General features: G+C 33.4%; 2 protein-coding genes across 2 annotated transcripts; both read right to left on the reverse strand.

The window, feature by feature from the left end:
• Positions 1 to 471: 471 nt before the first annotated feature.
• Positions 472 to 1224, reverse strand: LOC143056087 (L-amino-acid oxidase-like). The gene has a single exon (XM_076229171.1). It carries the CDS (start codon positions 1220 to 1222, stop codon positions 536 to 538), a length of 687 nt encoding a protein of 228 aa, XP_076085286.1. The 5' UTR covers positions 1223 to 1224; the 3' UTR covers positions 472 to 535.
• A 122-nt stretch (positions 1225 to 1346) lies between these two features.
• On the reverse strand, positions 1347 to 15091 carry LOC143057430 (achacin-like). Its single transcript, XM_076230734.1, has 8 exons — positions 15004 to 15091; positions 10403 to 10460; positions 9099 to 9296; positions 8323 to 8521; positions 7422 to 7526; positions 2565 to 2783; positions 1903 to 2017; positions 1347 to 1373 (listed from the first exon to the last, which is right to left on the reverse strand). Exons 2-8 carry the CDS (start codon positions 10407 to 10409, stop codon positions 1347 to 1349), a joined length of 870 nt encoding a protein of 289 aa, XP_076086849.1. The 5' UTR covers positions 10410 to 10460; positions 15004 to 15091.
• Positions 15092 to 18299: the final 3208 nt, after the last annotated feature.

Genomic DNA, 18299 nt, shown 5'->3' on the forward strand with positions numbered 1-18299 from the left:
AACAGGCTATCAACTTGTGATAGCGTACGTAAGCTAAAATAGCTTATCTTCGTATAGATAAAAACTATCATAAGCCTGTCTTGACCTTACACCTTTCTTAAACTGTTACGAAGGGAAACAATAAAAAAAATAGGTTGATTTTTTTTTTCTTTTGCATTCTGCAAGTTATGATATATTTTTTATTTCACATTTACTTGTTAGTTTCTAGATCAGAGTTCAAAACAGTTTTTTTTACCTACTTGTAAGACTGTAGAAATTGACCTACCCCCTTTAAACACACAAAAATATATTTGTTTCTTTTGTAATACTTACAATGAGACATACTGAAGTTTTAAACAAGCTTGTCTTGACCTTACACCTTTCCTAAAACCAATTTAAATCCTGAATACTGAGTACTGAATACCCCCTCCAAAACAAAGTAAACCAAAAGTCGTTTTTTTTTCTTCATCAAATAATAAGTGCATGTAAGGAAAAATCTTTATTTCAAACGTTTTTTTTTTCATGACGGCTATACTACCAACCGTAACTTTGGTTGCTACTCCGTACTTGGTAACCCAAAATACGGCATGATGAGTTCCACTGCCTGTAAAGCAGAATTTGACCACCATGACCATGAACGTGCATTAAATGCATTACAGGCAGTATAAATGTCATCTTTATTTGACGGTTTGACCATCTCTTTATCAATATCTGTATAAATATATCCAGGCATAAAAGCTTGGTCGGCACCGCCATAAGGATAACTTTTCCAAATGCACAATACGCCATGTGTTGGATGTGGTATATCTTTGACAGGTATTTTAAATATTTCAGACAGATATTTATTAGTCATCTGTATAATTTCCTTACCAATAGGGAATATAATGTCACCATCTGTTACTGTTGTCTTGTTATCTCGTTCTGCCATTTCCAACCATGTCGATAAACAGAAATCTGAGTACATAGGCAATAGAACAGACCGCTTTGGATTAGTTTTTGAAGTGCCAAAGTCGTATATCTGGTTCAGTGGTGTATCTGTTATTGTGTAACTTTCATACACAGGAGATTTAAGCCACCAAGGTTCGTTGTAGGCAAGAAAATATTTGCCATTCGGCGAATCAAGGACACTTTTTGTAATTAGTTCCCATATTCGTGGTTGTCTAAGTCCTTCCCAGTCGAGTATTTCCAGTGCTAGTCTATTAATGGCAAGAATTACTTTCCGTGCGAATCTCTTTGTTGCCATTTTCTCCTATAAAATTTTAAAGACAGGGATTTTAAATACGTTAGCACGTGCGCAAGCTAGGTAATGAAATTGACACTAATGATTTGTTTGTGAGCAAAGGAAACCTTCCTCTAACAAAATTATTTTAAGTGGTAAATGTCATACATGAAAACTAATTGATACGTTGAATTCCAATTATATCTCATCACACAAGAAATTGATTAATGATGTTTTTCTTTAAAGCAGATTACCTTACGAATTAAAGACTCATGAAGCTCATTTTGATGTCATATTCTTCAAGCAAAACATAGTTATTGTGATTCTTCGTACTGATTTACTAAAATACGATCTACGCATTGCATGCACATTCATCATCTGTCAAATATCAATGCTTTAAAGTTGATTGCTACGTACATTTTTTAGATGATACAAATCCAATTACATCCCCAATGAAAAGTATGATCAACTCTATCCGCCAATCGTTTTAGGCATGAAGAGCATAAGGTTTAAAATGAATAACAAAATTTTTATTTTTTTCAAACTGTCAAACATTTTTTTCTGATTCAGTGCCTTAACCTTAATATATAGTTTCAATCGTGAAACTTTAGGTTCTGATGAGTGTGAGGTACCTATAGTTAACGTTATATTTCTAATAAATGCAGAAAAGCAGATGAACAATCCGATCTGAAATAGAATCTTACCCGCTGTATACGAGTCCTTCCCTTTTTAGTTTCCGTCGTTTCAAAGTAAAGCTCATATGAGTCATCACCATTTTTGGTAATTGCTTTGAGATGATTGTTCAATTTTAGACAATGCCTGCAATACGAAAACCAAAATGAATAAATTTGGAAGGGGTATAAAAAAAAAATGACAAGTAACACACTGTCCACACTAGGGACTATATTCGGATAACTGTGTACTCGGACCAGCTTATACACACATTCATGTTGTTATGTTCTTTAATTCATATGATTCTAGAATTTGAACGCTGAATATTATTATGTTAAGCACTAGTAACTGCATTGGATTTTTTTTCTGTATCCCCTGTTGAAAAGGGCATTCATTTTAAAACCTTATATAAGCTTTTTTTTTTAATTCCGAATTTCACAAAGTTTTATAGAAACGTTATCATGTAACATTTTTCGAATAATTGATTTACTATTCTAATGAACTTCTGACCATCTGCAACATCGCATGTCATCCCCTTTTTCGTCGATTGTTAGTTTTATATCGATCCCTTATTTATATTGTTTTTCTTTTAAAGTTTTAAAACGTAACTTAAACTACACTTTCATAAAAAAAAACCGTGTGTGATAATGTGAAACACAATGGGGTGAAACATTTAACACGGTTTTATTCATACCTTGAACTAGTTAACAGGAATTCTCTAAGTAATGCAATTGGTATGGAATTCATTCCCGTTGCAACTGTTTTAGAAACCCGTTTAGACGATGTAGATGGCGGCGAAGTCATAACGTTCATTGAGGCACTTGTAACTGTCTCAGTGGCACGAAATGGGCTGGTCTGTTCAATGTAATTTTGGGCTTCTATACTAATAGACTTGTGTTTTACAGACTGTATACTAAAATAATAAAAAAAGAATATTTTTAATTTATATCACCAAGGTTCGATAGCGCTGTTGATAATTAAAGGTAACAGTATTATACCGCTGTTAGAAATTCATAAATTGATTGAGAAAAAAAACAAATTCGGGTAGGATAATTTTGAAAAAAAACATCAATAAACAGTACACAGATGCCCCATCCGCACTATCATTTTCTATGTTCAGTGGACAGTGATAATGTGTAAAACCTCTAATTTGGCATTAACATTAGACAGATCATGTCATAGGGAACATGTTTACTAAGTTTGAACTTGATTGAACTCCACTTCATCAAAAACTACTTCGACCAAAAACTTTAACCTTACCTCAACCAAAAACTTTAACCTGAAGCGGGACGGACGAACGAACAAACAGACGGACGCACAGACCAGAAAACATAAAACTAATAAATGGGGCATAACAAGAGTTAATATGTACCTTTTTAAAAATGTCTATTTTTGACATGTTAATGCTTTTGGAGACAAGGATAATTATGATTATCAAAACCTCTGCTTCTAGCATTTTCTGTCAAATTAAAGAGTAATAATTGTCTAAAGAAACATTTAATATAGTATGACTTCGAGTTTATATAAGAATGCTCCTGTCTTTGCAAAAAACTTATTATTATTAAAGCTTTGCTATTCGACCCAACTTGTCTCTAGTGGCCATGTATTGTATATAGTGTTTATGTATTATACCACTAGCCTGTCAACCCTGAGGTTATGAGTAAGAAACCCTGCAAGTGGCAGGTACGTTAGACTCTGATCTAAACTGACTGATATTGCTATTTTCTTGTCGAAGGTTGGTGATTTTTCCGGGCTCACTCTGCGACAGAGACTTACCACCAGGAAGTAGTTCCTACCTCAGAAAATGCAAGAGAATGCACCCAATAATACTATTAAACTTATATGGTTTCCTTAGGAATAACAGAATAACAATCAGTTTTATAAATAAATAATGACAGTTAAATACATCGTTTTAAGACATTTTATCATTTTGCTTATACGTTGTTCTTGTTGTATGTCATTTATATAAGATTGGTGGTATAACAGAGAACAGAGACTGGTAGTATTTCAGAGAAAAGAGATTAGTAGTATTACAGAGAAAAGAGATTGGTGGTATTACAGAGAAAAGAGATAAGTAGTATTACATAGAAAAGAGATTAGTGGTATAACAGAGAAAAGAGATAGGTGGTATAACAGAGAAAAGAGATTAGTAGTATTACAGAGAAAAGAGATTGGTGGTATTACAGAGAAAAGAGATTAGTAGTATTACATAGAAAAGAGATTAGTGGTATAACAGAGAAAAGAGATTAGTAGTATTACATAGAAAAGAGATTGGTGGTATAACAGAGAAAAGAGATTAGTAGTATTACATAGAAAAGAGATTGGTGGTATAACAGAGAAAAGAGATTAGTAGTATTACAGAGAAAAGAGATTGGTAGTATAACAGAGAAAAGAGATTAGTAGTATTACAGATCACTGTACTATTATGCATATTTTAGGGGCCAGCTGAAGGACACCTACGGGTGCGGGAATTCTCGCTACATTGAAGACCCATTGGTTGCCTTCGGCTGTTGTTTGCTCTATGGTCGGGTGGTTGTCGCTTTGACATATTCACCATTTCCTTTCTCAATTTTAGAGAAAGGAGATTGGTAGTATTACAGAGAAAGGAGATTGGTAGTATAACAGAGAAAAGAGATTGGTGGTATAACATAGAAAAGAGATTGGTGGTATAACAGAGAAAGGAGATTGGTGGTATAACAGAGAAAAGAGATTGGTGGTATAACAGAGAAAAGAGATTAGTAGTATTACATAGAAAAGAGATTGGTGGTATAACAGAGAAAAGAGATTAGTAGTATTACATAGAAAAGAGATTGGTGGTATAACATAGAAAAGAGATTGGTGGTATAACAGAGAAAAGAGATTGGTGGTATAACAGAGAAAAGAGATTGGTAGTATTACAGAGAAAAGAGATTGGTGGTATAACAGAGAAAAGAGATTGATAGTATTACAGAGAATAGAGATTGGTAGTATTACAGAGAAAAGGGATTGGTGGTATAACAGAGAAAAGAGATTGGTGGTATAACAGAGAAAAGAGATTGGTGGTATTACAGAGAAAAGAGATTGGTAGTATTACAGAGAAAAGAGATTGGTGGTATAACAGAGAAAAGAGATTAGTAGTATTACATAGAAAAGAGATTGGTGGTATAACAGAGAAAAGAGATTGGTGGCATAACAGAGAAAAGAGATTGGTAGTATTACAGAGAAAAGAGATTGGTGGTATAACAGAGAAAAGAGATTGATAGTATTACAGAGAAAAGAGATTGGTAGTATTACAGAGAAAAGAGATTGGTGGTATTTCAGAGAAAAGAGATTAGTAGTATGACAGAGAAAAGAGATTGGTAGTATTACAGAGAAAAGAGATTGGTGGTATAACAGAGAAAAGAGATTAGTAGTATTACAGAGAAAAGAGATTGGTGGTATAACAGAGAAAAGAGATTAGTAGTATTACAGAGAAAAGAGATTGGTGGTATTACAGAGAAAAGAGATTGATAGTTTTACAGAGAAAAGAGATTGGTGGTATAACAGAGAAAAGAGATTGATAGTATTACAGAGAAAAGAGATTGGTAGTATTACAGAGAAAAGAGATTGGTGGTATTTCAGAGAAAAGAGATTAGTAGTATTACGGAGAAAAGAGATTGGTGGTATTTCAGAGAAAAGAGATTGGTGGTATTTCAGAGAAAAGAGATTAGTAGTATTTCAGAGAAAAGAGATTAGTAGTATTACAGAGAAAAGAGATTGGTGGTATGACAGAGAAAAGAGATTGGTAGTATTACAGAGAAAAGAGATTGGTGGTATAACAGAGAAAAGAGATTGGTAGTATTACAGAGAAAAGAGATTGGTGGTATTACAGAGAAAAGAGATTGGTAGTATTACAGAGAAAAGAGATTGGTGGTATTACAGAGAAAAGAGATTGGTGGTATGACAGAGAAAAGAGATTGGTAGTATTACAGAAAAAAGAGATTGGTGGTATAACAGAGAAAAGAGATTGGTGTTATAACAGAGAAAAGAGATTGGTGGTATTTCAGAGAAAAGAGATTAGTAGTATTACAGAGAAAAGAGATTGGTGGTATAACAGAGAAAAGAGATTAGTAGTATAACAGAGAAAAGAGATTGATAGTATTACAGAGAAAAGAGATTGGTGGTATTTCAGAGAAAAGAGATTAGTAGTATTACAGAGAAAAGAGATTGGTGGTATAACAGAGAAAAGAGATTGGTGGTATAACAGAGAAAAGAGATTGGTGGTATAACAGAGAAAAGAGATTGGTGGTATTACAGAGAAAAGAGATTAGTAGTATTACACAGAAAAGAGATTGGTGGTATAACAGAGAAAAGAGATTAGTAGTATAACAGAGAAAAGAGATTGGTGGTATTTCAGAGAAAAGAGATTAGTAGTATTTCAGAGAAAAGAGATTAGTAGTATTACAGAGAAAAGAGATTGGTGGTATGACAGAGAAAAGAGATTGGTAGTATTACAGAGAAAAGAGATTGGTGGTATAACAGAGAAAAGAGATTGGTAGTATTACAGAGAAAAGAGATTGGTGGTATTACAGAGAAAAGAGATTGGTAGTATTACAGAGAAAAGAGATTGGTGGTATTACAGAGAAAAGAGATTGGTGGTATGACAGAGAAAAGAGATTGGTAGTATTACAGAAAAAAGAGATTGGTGGTATAACAGAGAAAAGAGATTGGTGTTATAACAGAGAAAAGAGATTGGTGGTATTTCAGAGAAAAGAGATTAGTAGTATTACAGAGAAAAGAGATTGGTGGTATAACAGAGAAAAGAGATTAGTAGTATAACAGAGAAAAGAGATTGATAGTATTACAGAGAAAAGAGATTGGTGGTATTTCAGAGAAAAGAGATTAGTAGTATTACATAGAAAAGAGATTGGTGGTATAACAGAGAAAAGAGATTGGTGGTATTACAGAGAAAAGAGATTGGTGGTATTACAGAGAAAAGAGATTGGTGGTATAACAGAGAAAAGAGATTGGTGGTATAACAGAGAAAAGAGATTAGTAGTATTACAGAGAAAAGAGATTGGTGGTATAACAGAGAAAAGAGATTGGTGGTATAACAGAGAAAAGAGATTAGTAGTATTACATAGAAAAGAGATTGGTGGTATTACAGAGAAAAGAGATTGGTAGTATTACAGAGAAAAGAGATTAGTAGTATTACAGAGAAAAGAGATTGGTGGTATAACAGAGAAAAGAGATTGGTGGTATAACAGAGAAAAGAGATTGGTGGTATAACAGAGAAAAGAGATTGGTGGTATTACAGAGAAAATCCACTGTAAATAAATATGTTTAAACTAAAAGAGATTGGTGGTATTACAGAGAAAAGAGCAACGACGAATGAACCTTTTTTCTACTCGATATGGTATTCTTCAGGATGAATCTACACGTACCTTACCGAACTGTTTTCAACTTTTGTATTAGATATTATAGGCATCATGTGCATACTCTGGAAACATGAACGTTTCATTTCGTTTTGTCAATCAAATTTCCATTTTTGACTGCCCCTTGCAGTCGTACTATTATTATATAATTGTTTTACCTTTGTTTATACATTGCAACACCGTCTCTAGTTTTTACGTGTAGCTGTTTAATGGCATCAGGTACTGTTGTAGTTAAAACATCTGTGTTATTTCTGAACATTTCCCTAAGTGAAGAAATCCATATGTACAATTTGTAATCATGTACTAGCCAGGTATAAAATAAAATATGAAGATATGTAATGCCTAAAATTCAGACAGCTCTATTGGGTGTCACTGTCACTATACGGTCTTTAAAAATTGAATTAAAACATTTATGTGAAATTTCAATTTCAATGAAGCAATATTCTAGCAGCGCATATAAACTTTACATTGTATCTCCCAGTTGATAATATATAACAGGGTTTGCATTTCCCATCATGATTTCCTTGATAGAGTGTTGCTGTTCACAATGCAGATATTAAATCAAGAGGTCAAAGTGATGAAGTTAAAATCATCCCTTCAAAAAGATTAAAGAAGCCATTACGAGTTGATTGACCGTTATAGAATATCTTTTACACAGATGAAGACGGATATGTTCCAATATTTGACATACCGATTTATAATTATTGCAGGGTTTGTTCGAACGTGTGTAATACGACGGGTGTAACACGTAAAACGGGATCTTCATACTATTTCGAGCACCTAAAATCTTCCCAAGTTTTTAGTTTGGTTCGTGTTTCTTAGTTTTTATATCTCTATGTTGTGGTTTGTATAGATATTTTTGTCATGGCGTTGTCACTTTATTTTCGATTTACGATTTTGTATTCCCTGTGGTTTCTTTTTTCTCTCTTTGATCATACTAATTTTGAAAATAAAAGACCAATTGACATTAATTAACTAAGTTACTTTGGTGTATAATATATCCAAACATTTAAGTTAAGTAAATCTCAAATGATGCATACCCATTACTATAAGACATACCATCTCAATTCGTCTACTGGTTTAAATTCTTCAGCAGATAGATTAAAGGGTGTTTTTAATCGATCCATTCCAAGCTCATCCTCTCGAAGATGAACGCCTCGTACGTAACGTCGTGTATCTCTGTGTATACCGTCTCCTAATGGGAAATCTATTATTGGTAGCCCGAGTTGTAGAATTGTGTCGTTCAACAATTTATGCTCTGAAAAAGTTTAAGAAATCATAGGCAACCGTAGCTTAGCATTGTTCAAAATACTTAAGTAAGTCAATTTTTTTATAAACAACCGAGATAAATATCAAAAGATGATAGAGGCATATAAGCATTAATAGCTCTACTTTAAACATTCATTAATCGATTTATCTGAAAGGAAAATATAGAAAGGAAATTGTGGCTGGCATATATAATGACTATTTAAGGAATTCCTCTCGTTTGATGAGTTTGAACTTTTGATTTTGTCATTTGCTGAAGTACTTTCTGTTAATAATTTTCCTCGGAGTTTTGTATTTTTGTTATTTTACTTTTGACGATATATGCGTTGATTTATCTTTCAATTTACGCTCAAAACAGTAAACGAAATGTAATAGAAAGCTTAATTTGCAATGTATCTGTATGGATAGTATAACCAGTTAAAGTGACATAATAAATAATCTCCTCTAAATACTAATAGAAAACATACAAACATGCAAGCAAAACTACAAAAACAAGATTAACATACTATCATTCCACCCCATCCCCCCAACCCCCAAATAGTATTTCATCTATCATCAATACATTGTACCTTCAGGTCTATATCTCATAGCCCCTAATTCAATGTTGATGTCTGGTATACCAGGGAAGTGTAAAGTATACATTCGTCCACCTACTCGATTTGAGAACTCATAAATAGTTATCTGTTTATTTTGTTTACGTAGTCTCCATGCAGCATATGTCCCTGCAATGCCCGCTCCGATGATTGCAATATCGTCACACGAACTGTCTAATTGAAGAGTAAGAATTATAATAGACTTACTGTTGAACAAATGAGGGATATCAGTTAATTCTGGATTCAGCCATTTAAAAACAAAAATATGATTTTAAGTCTATATTATAAACATTCAAACTAAGGTATAGGTTGCCAAGTAATCAGAAGAGTCCTGGAAAAAGAATATACGATGTTGTCACGATATCCTGATACCATGAGTTGTAATCCTGCCGAGGGAAGAACACACATTTACTTTTCTATGCCAAATTCATGTATTTGGTTTTGATGTTATATTGGTTATTCTCATAGGATTTTGTCTAATGCTTAATCCGTTACTGTGTGTGTTACATTTTAATGTTGTGTCGTTGTTCTCCTCTAATATTTAATGCGTTTCCCTCAGTTTTAGTTTGTTACCCCGATTTTGTTTTTTGTCCATAGATTTATGAGTTTTGAACAGCGGTATACTACTTTTGCCTTTAATTTGCTTCCGCACATTTTGAGAATTAACATTGATTTGTTGATATTTAGAGTAATAATGATTATAACATGTGTTTTCAGCAGAATATCACCTGCACTGGTGATCTAATAGACGGATCTGTCGTGGGGTTGTCATTTGTTTAGACGTACTTATCTGATAATTATATAAACTTATACATATTACAATGATCTGTCTTTATATCATTATCTTCTGTTGCAACTATGTGTTGCAGAGTTATTGTATAGATATATGGGGTAAACATTTTGTATAATTGTTGGACATCCCTACAAATTCAGTATTCGGATTGAAGTAACTTACACATGATAGTGTTATAGTCCACTAACTACTCAACCACATTGCGTAAAAAATGTTATTTAGTTTACAACACACGAACAATGAAGTTCAGCGACTACTTGGCAACTTAAACAAAATTTAATGCATCACCGTACCTGCTTTAAACCGTTTTCTACATGAATATTTTCAGTGCTATAATACAACTGCTTTACTACAGTGATTTTTTTCTTGTCAAAACTTTGTTCTTGTCAAAACTTTGTTTTGTTCTTATGTTATGTATTCATATTGTTAATTATTTACCTTACTTTGTATTTGTTTTGGAAGAGAGTAAATAATTCCGAAAACTTACCGGCCATATTATTTTTAGATTTACACACGAGATACTTGGAGTACAGCTTCTAATAAAGCTGCAAAATGAAAAAAAAAACAGTTTCAACCTATATTGTTTACACTATCAACATTGAATAATTTATTCTACACTTGCAATATAAGCGAGAGGGTTAGCTAGCCATAAAACCAGGTACAACCAATCAGTTCTTCTTAAAATATCCGGTACCAAGTCAGCAATATGGTAGTTGCTATTAAACAATCCGTTTCCATGTATTGGTGTGTTAACATGTTTGTTTTTTGTAGCAGTTTTGTGTTTCTGTTGTGTTTTATTCAGCATACACACAAGACATTCGTCTAGTATTTAATATCAGTTTACGATAGATTTTTGATATGTCAGACGGGTAACATATTTTGTTATTATTTATAATTTATTATTAATCATATTTTATCTCTTTGTTTACCTTAATACCTGATCGACACAATCAACATTTAATCTTTAGAATAGAGAAATATAGATTCCTACACTGCAACAAGTGTATTACGATATTTCTCCACTCGAGACAGTTAAATTTTATTATTCAAAGCGCGAGGCTTGCCGAGCTCTATAAATAACTAAAATTTAACTGTCGAGAGTGGAGAAATATCGTAATACACGAGTTATAGTGTCGGAATCTGTTTCTCTAATGATCTTTATCCTTCTTTTTCAAAGATTTCAGAAACTTGTGTTCTTTATATGCGACGTCATCAGGCAAGGTCGCCTTTTTTCATGACGTCACAATAGGAAAATTGAGAAAGAAAACAAAATATTTTGACGTCATAATCAAATTTCGACTAATCATTTGCCGAGAACAGATTTTTCACTAGTGAGGAGAAATATTTTTCTCACACCGGTCAGGAAATGTGAAAATAGCTCAAAAATTAGAGAAACGCTTGTATCAGTATAATTGAAAATTACCTTTTGAACTTATAAAATACTAGAGTCCATGAACAAAACGACAAGTTAAATCATCGACAACATAAGTTAGCGTGTTACTTTCTACAGCAAATAGATAATTTATACACACAGATGTAGATTTGACTGTTGTATTATATTGATTGAAAAGTTTAACCATTGATTTACTAGTAAACAGATGATATTAAATAAATTGAACATAACGAACATGCTTTGTAAGAGGTATATAGTTTTGGATTGTACGGTTCGTTTCGGATGTGTTAACATTGCGTACACGGTTTTTTTTTATAAATAAACGGTCGTTTCCTAATAGAAAAATGTGAACGACGCTACGCTATTGACTTTTAAATCAAAATTAAATATATTGCAAAACATTATCGGGTGTCGCTCATGTTTTCGAGTTTCGACCTATTTCAAAACAGGGAGAATGATCGGGCTTTGCTTTACTTTTGTTTTAATTTCACCAGCTCTTTAATTTTCATGGTAGGTTATGAACATTTAAATACTCTTTTCTCGAGCTTCACCGCAGAGACATTATTGTCGAAATTGGCACCGTTAATGCTATTACTACCACTGGGTGCCTGCAAATATGGATATATATGTCCTATTTATATTTGCTGCTATACAATTTCAAAATTAATTTAAATTGAAAAGGAATGTAGCTCCCTCTTGCTTATATCTCTTAATAATTGCCTAAGTTTTTGCTCTATCTTTATTTTTTGGTGATATTAGCCAACAAAGTTTGTATTTTGCTTTGATCTTTTCAATACTTTAAATCGAACATTATCGAACAACACGGGTGCCACATGTGGAGCAGGATCTGCTTACCCTTCCGGAGCACCTGAGATCACCCCTAGTTTTTGGTGGGGTTCGTGTTGTTTATTCTTTAGTTTTCTATGTTGTGTCATGTGTACTATTGTTTTTCTGTTTGTCTTTTTCATTTTTAGCCATGGCGTTGTCAGTTTGTTTTAGATTTATGAGTTTGACTGTCCCTTTGGTATCTTTCGTCCCTCTTTTGTTGTCGAAATGTTCCTTTTGGAGTTCATATGGTTCCCTCACCTTTCATTGATAACCTTGTCTTCCAAATCGATTTATGAGATTTGAAAGTCATCATATTACTATTGCTAAGTTTGCTGACTGCAAATGATGACGGATTTGATCCAATTGTCGTTTACACAATTTTACCCTCTTTTCCCCGAAGTAAACATCATCGAATCTAGATTTATAACCAAATTGTGATCTTCATGAGCAGAACCTCCGATACGGCATGTGGAACAGGATATTCCAAATACCCTTCTTGAGCACCTGGGATTACTGCTTCTTGTAGTTTTTCGTTTTTCGTTTTTTTTTTTTACATTTCATTGTCAGACTGTCTTCGATGTTTTAGTTTGCATACACCTTTGGTTTTTATATAAGAAAATGCCTGTACCTGGAATATGACAGTTGTTATCAATTCGTTTGATGTGTTTGAAATATTGATTTTTGCATTTGCTTAGGGACTTTTCCGTTTAGAATTTACTCGATAATTGGTACTTTTCTTATTTTTCTTTTTGGTATCTTCCGAAATTATTTTATAAAGGGTTTATATCCAAGAAAAAGAAAGTTATACGATAATTAAGATTAAGGTCACAGGACCATTCCAGGATATATCTTTTTACTCCTTAATCCACTAGGACTGTAATGTATAAATTTCTTTTATAGAATAAATAATTTTGAATACTTTTATTGACAAAGAAAATTCGAATTTCGAATAACCAATGACGTAAACAGAGGGAGACACGTCAACTATGAAAGGAAAACAACTTAGCAACAGAAAAACTGATGTGAAAAAAACAAACGACAATGCAACACATGATTCAGAGGTCAATTGCAATGAATATTATTTTTTTTTTATTATATGTTATTCCAGTAAGATATGAAACCTAATAAATTTTTTTATGAACACCAGGAAAACCAAAAACATTAATTTTAAATTCTTGTGACATTGACGTACTTTTATGAGGAAAACATTTATTTTGATATGAACATATTTATTCGGACATACGATACCCTTATACGATATGCGGGCAATAAAATTCCACAAAGAGACCAGGCTAATGATTTAGTACGCAATTAGGTACACATTTAAATGTCACATTTTCTTTTGGTTAAGGCCAGCTGAGATAAGAATGCACGAATATAAAGGTTTGAGACTGACATTTAGACATACGGAATTGTGGTGTGATTGCAGAGGAGGCATTTATTGAACATTGTCTAAAACCGAATGATGGAGCAACCATATGTCACCGTACGGCTATCAAAAATGAACAAAACACTAACTGTAAAGTCATCTATAAAAAAGCTCCGTAAAAATGTTATTGAAAAAAAAGAAATACAGAATAATCATATGTAACAAACGAAAAGCACTGATCTCCAGGATGCTGTCTTGTAAACAAAGCATACAGAATGAGACAACCGAGACTATTAGGCTAATATGTTGTGTTATGTGTACTATTGTTTGTCTGGTTTTTTTTAATTTTTAGCCATGGCGTTGTCAGTTAATTTTCGATTTATGAGTTTGACTGTCTCTCTGGTATCTTTCGTCCCTCTTTTAGACATCAAAATTTACTAAAAGTTTCAATTTGTTGCATTGTTTTTATTCTAAAGTAGTGTCTATTCTATGGAAATGATCATAAGAGCTCACAAACAAATTATTTGTTTATCCACAAAACATGTGAAAGATACCTAAAGCGGAATCAAATCTTATAATAAAAATCAAAGGTACCAGGATTATAATTTAGTACGCCAGACGCGCGTTTCGTCTACATAAGACTCATCAGTGACGCTCATATCAAAATATTTATAAAGTCAAACAAGTACAAAGTTGAAGAGCATTGAGGATCTAAAACTCCAAAACGTTGTGCCAAATAGTGAAATACAGCTAAGGTATTCTATGACTGGGATAGGAAAATCCTTAGTTTTTCGAAAAAATTAAAGTTTTGTAAACAGGAAAGTTATAAAAATGACCACATTATTGATATTCATGTCAACACCGAAATGTTGACTACTGGGCTGGTGATACCCTCGTGGACGAAACGTCCTCCAGCAGTGGCATCGACCCAGTGGTGTAAATAATGATCAAAGGTACCAGGATTATGATTTAGTACGCCAGACGCGCGTTTCGTCTACATAAGACTCATCAGTGACGCTCATATCAAAATATTTATAAAGCCAAACAAGTACAAAGTTGAAGAGCATTGAGGATCCAAAATTCCAATAAGTTGTGCCAAATACAGCTAAGGTATTCTTTGCCTGGGATAAGAAAATCCAAAATATTTATAAAGTCAAACAAGTACAAAGTTGAAAGTTAAAATTAAGAAAGGAAGTGGTGAATGTGTCAAAGCGACAACAACCCGACCATAGAGCAGACAACAGCCGAAGTCCACTGTTGTGCCAAAGCTATTTAACTTAATTTACTTTCGTGATAGAAGTTATTACGTTGTTTAATGCAAATAGTTTGTACAGTTCATTTTTGTATTTCATAATTCCCGCAGTATTTTTGTAATAAATCTACAGGGAGTTCGTAGCACATTTTATGTTGCCATTCGCGACTCAGATGTTATGTGGAGTAATTGTCATAGGAACCGAATAACAAATCATTTATATATGTTAAAGTTGTATGAAATTACCTTTTACACATTCATTTATAACGATAATCTTTCATAATTGTAGTCTTTCTCTACACAGCGTTGATGTTTACATTGTGACCAATAACCGGAAGTAGGGAATATCTATTTTTGTGTATTCACTTTGTAAACTAGGTCGACTATAGTCAGTTTCAAATTTGGATTGCCAACGAGCAACTGCTTTTAGAAACGAACTTCAGAATATATATAACTTCACAGATTAGTTATTTTATAGGTAATTGAACACATAGAGAATATTTAACTACTATTTATTGTAAATTGCAATACATTTCATATTTATTTCTGTTATAATAAACGAAAGGTATTTTACACCAGTTTTTCATTCATTGCTTTGAAATTGGTAAACTTAAAAAAAGGTCGGCGCTACAAATTCGTGGCAGCGGTGAACCAATTTAATTGTTATTAAATTGCCACTGAAATTCTTTTAATTTAGAAATTATTAATACTCAAAGTGTAACTTGATACACAAAGAGTTTTAACAAAAAGTGGGAGAAAAACAAATAAAGATTATTTTTAAAAGTATAAATGAAGAAACACAAAAAGTTAATTTGAGACTTAACGTTATTAATAAAGTATATTTTAGTGAACACTAAAGAGTGACTGACACTCAAAGGTGTAATATTTAAGTGTTTTTAGTGAACACTAAAGAGTGACTGACACTCACGGGTGTATCATTTAAGTATTATTTAGTAAACCCTAAGAGAGACTGACACTCAAAGGTGTATTATTTCAGTATTATATGAGTGATCACTAAAGAGTGACTGGTACTCGAAGGTGTATCGTTTTTTTCATTTAAAAAAAAAACAAAACATAAAAGTGAACACTAGAAAGGTTTCTGATATCTTAAAGTGTAATAATCATAATAAGAGTTACTGATACTCAGCAGTTAAAAAAAAACAACAACAAACAAAAAAACAACAAACAAACAAAACAAACAACAAACTTGGGCAAGACAAACAATCCTCTGTAGAGCACAGATTTATTAAAGCATTACACACAGTATATTATAAGATATAAACCTTGATTTTGCCCAAAGTCAGTATGAATTTACGGAATAGAGGGCTACCATTGCCGATATTTTCAAGTAGTAAGGGAAATTCTAGTATGACACCAAGTTTACATACATCCACAGTTCAAGCTGGCCCATCTTCATTAAATATGGGTAGTAGTAGTAATTCATTAGGCAGTGTTTCAATAAATAGTCAAAGTTGACATACATATACAACTAGTCCACCTATTCAAAGTACTTATAGTTTTCCGTATGGTGCACAGAACACACATGCCCCTGTTCAAAGTGCACCGAGCACTTACATGTCAAATTATAGTGCACTGATCACAAATTTGTCTAATCAAAGTGTACATAACGCTTTTTTCACAATCAAATAGTGCACTGAGCACAATTGCCCCTGTTCAAAGTGCACTGAGCACAAATTATAGTGCACTGAGCACAAATTTGTCTAATCAAAGTGTACAGAACACTTTTTCACAATCAAAGAGTGCACTGAGTACAAGTTATCCATATCAATGGACCCCGAGTGCAATAAACATTCCTCAAAGTGTACTGAACACTCAAAATAAAGCAAGTATTGACATGACTTTTGACCAGACTGTTAATCCACCAAGAATGGTACCACGCAGCGACACACATATCTACCCACCTAGTAAGACCATGGATACTAATCAGATAGAAATGGCAAGACTGAGGGAGAAGATGATAGAAGTTGAAAGAGAAAGAGATTTCCTATGGCAAAAAAGTCAAATAGATCAAGGAATGCCAAGTAGAGAAACAATAGGCAGAACAGAGTCAATGTCGAGCACGCAGGATGGATATCGATCAAGATTGCCCTTTTACAACGACAAAGAAGATTGGAGCACATTTCTTATGCAATTTGAAATCATTGCAGACAGAAACAACTGGGATCCAAGGCGTCTGGCTGAGGAAATATTGCTAATCCTGAAAGATGAGGCTTCAAATTTTGCTTTAGAGCTGCCTTATGACACCAAAAGTTCATTTAGACTCCTGTCCAGAGAAATGGAAAGTCGTTTTGGTGACAATAATTGCCAGAAACATACAGAAAGGAGTTGCAGACAGTCAGAAAAGGTTACAAAGAATCAATTAATGAGTATGCAGCACGTATACAGACGATGGTGAAAAAAGCATATCCAGGAATGAACCAACAATTGTTCAATAGCATTGCCATAGAACATATGTTAAATGGGTTGCCAGATCAAAGCGTAGCATATGATGTTCTGATGAAAAAAACAAAAACAATGGAGGAGACTATCAACCTTGTCGCATACCATACAGCCTGTAAAAATGGTATAAAGGGGGAAATCAAACAAGACAAATAGAAGTAGAGACAGAGGACAGAGATATCAATTACAGTACAACTGAAGAGTTAGATGTACGACGAATTGTCGGGAAACGTTTTGTGACTGAAGAGAGGCTGAATCAGTTTGGAAGGGACATTAAAGATAGCATAACTACTGAGGTGACCAAGTCCATTGAGAGTATTATGGATGCCAAGTTGAACACCCAACAAGCACCAAAGAATTTTAATTATCACAAACAAAATCAGAGAAACTTTGATCCAAGATCAAAATGACAGAATAAAGACCGTTTCCAGACATTGAAACAGAATAACAACAGATGTTATAATTGCCAAGAAGAAGGACATTTTGCGAGATACTGTCCAAAACCGAGGCAGAATCAAGGACAAAATCAAGACAAAGAGGAAGATTTTAACTGAAGAAGGCTGAAACTGACGGCTAAGTGTCAGCCCACAATAGTAAAAGTAAGACAGTAGTAGTAAAGATAAACCAGACAAGTGATGATCAATAGAAAGGATACTGCAATGTTTGTTGATTAGAGAGAAGAAGCAGGAAATGATGAAATTTGCTAGTGGTAATCAAGAACAAGATTTTGTTGCTGAGTCTGTGCAAAAGGACTAAGGTCTTTCTTCACATGATAAAAATGGTAAATATACAGTTGCTGATGAAGATGTGATATTGAACACTAAAGAGGAAATTGTGATTGATCGCATAACAGCAGCCAGTATAAAGGTACCAATGGAGGTCAGCAATAAGAAAATCAAGGCTGTAATTGATACTGGGGCAGAATTTACTGTGTTAAATGACGAGATATGTTTCCGCCTTCCAAACATAAACAGATCAAAGTTAAAACCAGCACTGAAAAACCTAGTTGTTGCCGAAGCAGGGAAGCAAATGGGAACCAAAGGGGTAGCAGCAGTGACGTTAACAGTAGGAAACTCACAGTT

Source organism: Mytilus galloprovincialis, chromosome 13 (assembly GCF_965363235.1).
Source record: "Mytilus galloprovincialis chromosome 13, xbMytGall1.hap1.1, whole genome shotgun sequence".
Classification (NCBI taxonomy): Eukaryota; Metazoa; Mollusca; class Bivalvia; order Mytilida; family Mytilidae; genus Mytilus; species Mytilus galloprovincialis.

Excerpts from the sequence above, each read along its gene's own strand:
- LOC143056087 (XM_076229171.1), bottom strand. The coding sequence starts at position 1,222 with ATGGCAACAAAGAGATTCGCACGGAAAGTAATTCTTGCCATTAATAGA.
- LOC143057430 (XM_076230734.1), bottom strand. Across the intron at positions 8,522-9,098 it reads TATGAGATATAGACCTGAAG|AGCATAAATTGTTGAACGAC; the intron begins GTACAATGTATT and ends AAACTTTTTCAG. Across the intron at positions 2,784-7,421 it reads GTTGCAATGTATAAACAAAG|TATACAGTCTGTAAAACACA; the intron begins GTAAAACAATTA and ends TTATTATTTTAG.